The sequence below is a fragment of the Priapulus caudatus genome, unplaced genomic scaffold (genome assembly GCF_000485595.1).
Source record: "Priapulus caudatus unplaced genomic scaffold, Priapulus_caudatus-5.0.1 Scaffold436, whole genome shotgun sequence".
Taxonomy (NCBI): Eukaryota; Metazoa; Priapulida; class Priapulimorpha; order Priapulimorphida; family Priapulidae; genus Priapulus; species Priapulus caudatus.
This window is the reverse complement of record NW_014577497.1, coordinates 42700-45918: the sequence shown is the minus strand read 5'-3', so window position 1 is coordinate 45918 and position 3219 is coordinate 42700. Positions and strand designations below refer to the sequence as shown.

Genomic DNA, 3219 nt, shown 5'->3' with positions numbered 1-3219 from the left:
TGGGGCAATTAAGTGTATTGTAGATAGGTACAAGGATTCCGTCCTGTGCTGTGTAGATGTGGCGGGTACTTGCGTACAAACATGGCGATTCCAGACACAATCGTACGCGGAAAAACGCACGTGCATGTGCGCCACGTACTGTGTCGCAGCGCATTTATTTCTCTCGCGTCATATACGACCTCCCTTGCACGGCGGTGAAGATGTGGCTGTGCTGCGCCTTCCATCCGTCATGCATACTCGATCTCGCACGTGTATCGCCCGCGTTGATCTGGGAACTGACGATGGACGATGGTGTGATGCGCGGGCTTAATCGTCTTCAGCGATGCCGATCACGTGCTTGCGATTTCTCGGTCTGTCGATTCGGTCCGCATACTCAGCCGACGGAGCGTTCGTCTCCAGCGGTCCGACCGCCTTGTCGTAGAACCTGCGACACCCCCCCCCCCCCCCCCCCCCCCCCCCCCCCCCCCCGCGCTACCCCCCCCCCCCCCACGCCCCCCCCCCCCCTCCCCCCCCCCCCCCCCCCCCTCCCCCCCCCCCCCCCCCCCCCCCCCCCCCCCCCCTACCCCCCCCCCCCCCCTCCCCCCCCCCCCCCCCCCCCCCCCCACCCCCCCCCCCCCCTCGATGACGACGCTGATGTCATGCTCCACCGCACGCCCGCGGCCCAGCGGCTGTGATATGCGCATGACTTATGGTTACTGATATTGCATGACATGATATGGCATAATCTGGTATGGCATGCTATGGCACGATGTGATACTCCCCCGCACGCCCGACCAGGGCTGCATGACATGCTATGGGACGATGTGATACTCCCCCGCACGCCCGACCAGGGCTGCATGACATGCTATGGGACGATGTGATACTCCCCCGCACGCCCGACGCAGCGGCTGCATGACATGGCTATAGGACGATGTGATTACTCCCCCGACGACCCGACCAGTTGCTGATACATGTATGGGACGACTGTGAATACTCCCCGCGCATCGCCGACCAGGGCCTGCCATGACATGCTATGGGACGATGTGATACTCCCCCGCACACCCAACCAGGGCTGCATGACATGCTATGGGACGATGTGATACTCCCCCGCACACCCAACCAGGGCTGCATGACATGCTATGGGACGATGTGATACTCCCCCGCACCGCCCACCAGGCTGCTGACATGCTATGGACGATGTGATTACTCCCCCCGCACGCAACGACCAGGTGGCTGCCATGAAATGCTATTGGGACGATTGATACATCCCACACGCCCTGAACCAGCCGGCTGCATGAAATTGCTATGGGACTGATGTGTATACTCCCCCCACGCCCGACCAGGGCTGCATGAATGCTTATGTGGACTGATGTGATAACTACCCGCACCGCACCGACCAGGGTCTATGGGATGGCATGATGTGGTATGATATTGTATGGCATGTGGGATGAGCGGGGGGGGGGGGTGCATGGCACTACCTGTGTACAGTTGACTGTGTCCTTACTATCAATAAGTGTTACACACGTCTGTTGCCAAAAGCATCGCTCCCACAATGCTACAGTTACTACATGTGCACCACCACTTTGCTGGTGCGCCTGACGTACCTGTCCACCATCTTGAAGAACGTTGGTTCCTCATCTTCCCCTAGATCCATGTTGGCACAGCCTCGCGTGAGCACGGGGGCCAACGCGCACTGCCTGGACTCACCCAGCAGCGAGCCGAGCTGCGAGCGTGAAACGCTCGACACAACCTTCCACATTTTACTGCAATTACAAAGTGCAACAATCCATGGTTTAATTATCGGACACGAGCTTCCACATTGAACTGCAGGATATAATTTTAAGATCCATTATTTAATTATTGAACACGGTATTCCATACCGTACTGTCAATATGTCAGGAGTTTCATAATATAGACTATTACAGGGGTAGAAATTAACGTTTGAACACGGGAGTGCAACGGACTCCATACCCTCAAAAAGAGGGAGTCCGGAGTTTGAGGTTCAAAATTAAAAATATTAACAATAACGCATGTGCTTATTTTGAAGATTCATACGGTTGCACGTCTGCCCAAATTTATTTGGAGATTAGCTGAAAAAATACGGTAATTCCGTGAGGCCGTGCTCTGGAACGAACTAGTTAGTATGGCAGAATTTTCAGGGAGTCACACGGACTCCTGCATATGTCAAATCAGGGAGTCCGACAGTAAATCAGGAAGTATTTGATTCTGGACTCACGTTAATTTTGCACCCTGCTATTATCTATATTATGACACTTCTCAATAAATCACACAGATTCATGTTCAATTATTAGACACGGCCATGACAGTGGACTGACGATATACGAAAAAAAATTCATATATGTAAATGGTGGAATTTTTAGATTTTCATTAATTAATAGGACATGCATGTGCATATATTATTATATATTCATCGATATATGGGCAGACAACAGGGTCAGTTAATTAAAAATTTTGTACACTGGAAACAGGAAAGACACTGCATGTACACTTTAGAACATGCACCCAAGTATACGTTGAACATGTATCCGTAGCTTAGAGTTAGGTACATTAAATTATATGATAATCAGTGTTTCCCATGCATTGACACGGGCACCTGTGCTGCTTGCTTTGCTAGGCCTCGAAATGCGCAAACACACCACAAAATGAAAGTGTCAATGACACTATAGCTCACGTACCTTGGGTGTGATAGAAGAGGGAGCTGATATTTAAAATTTGGTAAGTGTTTCATTTATGACGGACCAAAATGTGATCAAATGTCCTTATTCCGTGTTTTATACTAATAGAAATTTCACTGTTTTATTTCAGGGTTAGTTTTGATGCGAAAATAAATGCTTCAGATCCGAGTCTGAAATCTGGGCAAGAGATGCATGGCGCTACGCCTAAATGATCGCCATTTTGGTTTTCGATTATCGTGCAAATAAAAGCAATAAAATATTCCAGTCAAATTACTGTAACGAAGAATCTAAAACACAATATTACACGTAAGTATGATTATAGGTAGGTAGGTATAAGTAAATTTAACAAAATCGAATGAATCTAGATGGCCATTTTCATTTTTGCCAAAAAGTGCACGAGCGTGGCTCGAAAGTAGGTCGACTGGCGTGCTCCAAACTCGTTAAACATTAACTGCCGCTGGCAGACGACCGCTTCGACCGCCAGATAACCGCCAGCGGCAGTTAATGTTTAACGAGTTTGGAGCACGCCAGTCGACCTACTTTC

The 3219-nt window shown here is 50.3% G+C and overlaps 1 protein-coding gene across 1 annotated transcript in view; it reads right to left on the bottom strand.

Annotated features, from left to right (window-relative positions):
• The window catches only part of LOC106810375 (glutamate dehydrogenase, mitochondrial-like), a 35616-nt gene that overhangs the window by 27890 nt on the left and 4507 nt on the right, over positions 1 to 3219 (bottom strand). The window contains exon 2 of the mRNA XM_014813695.1: positions 1584 to 1742. Within this exon, the coding sequence (XP_014669181.1) occupies positions 1584 to 1738 (155 nt within the window). The 5' untranslated portion in view covers positions 1739 to 1742. The remainder of the gene's footprint in view (positions 1 to 1583; positions 1743 to 3219) is intronic.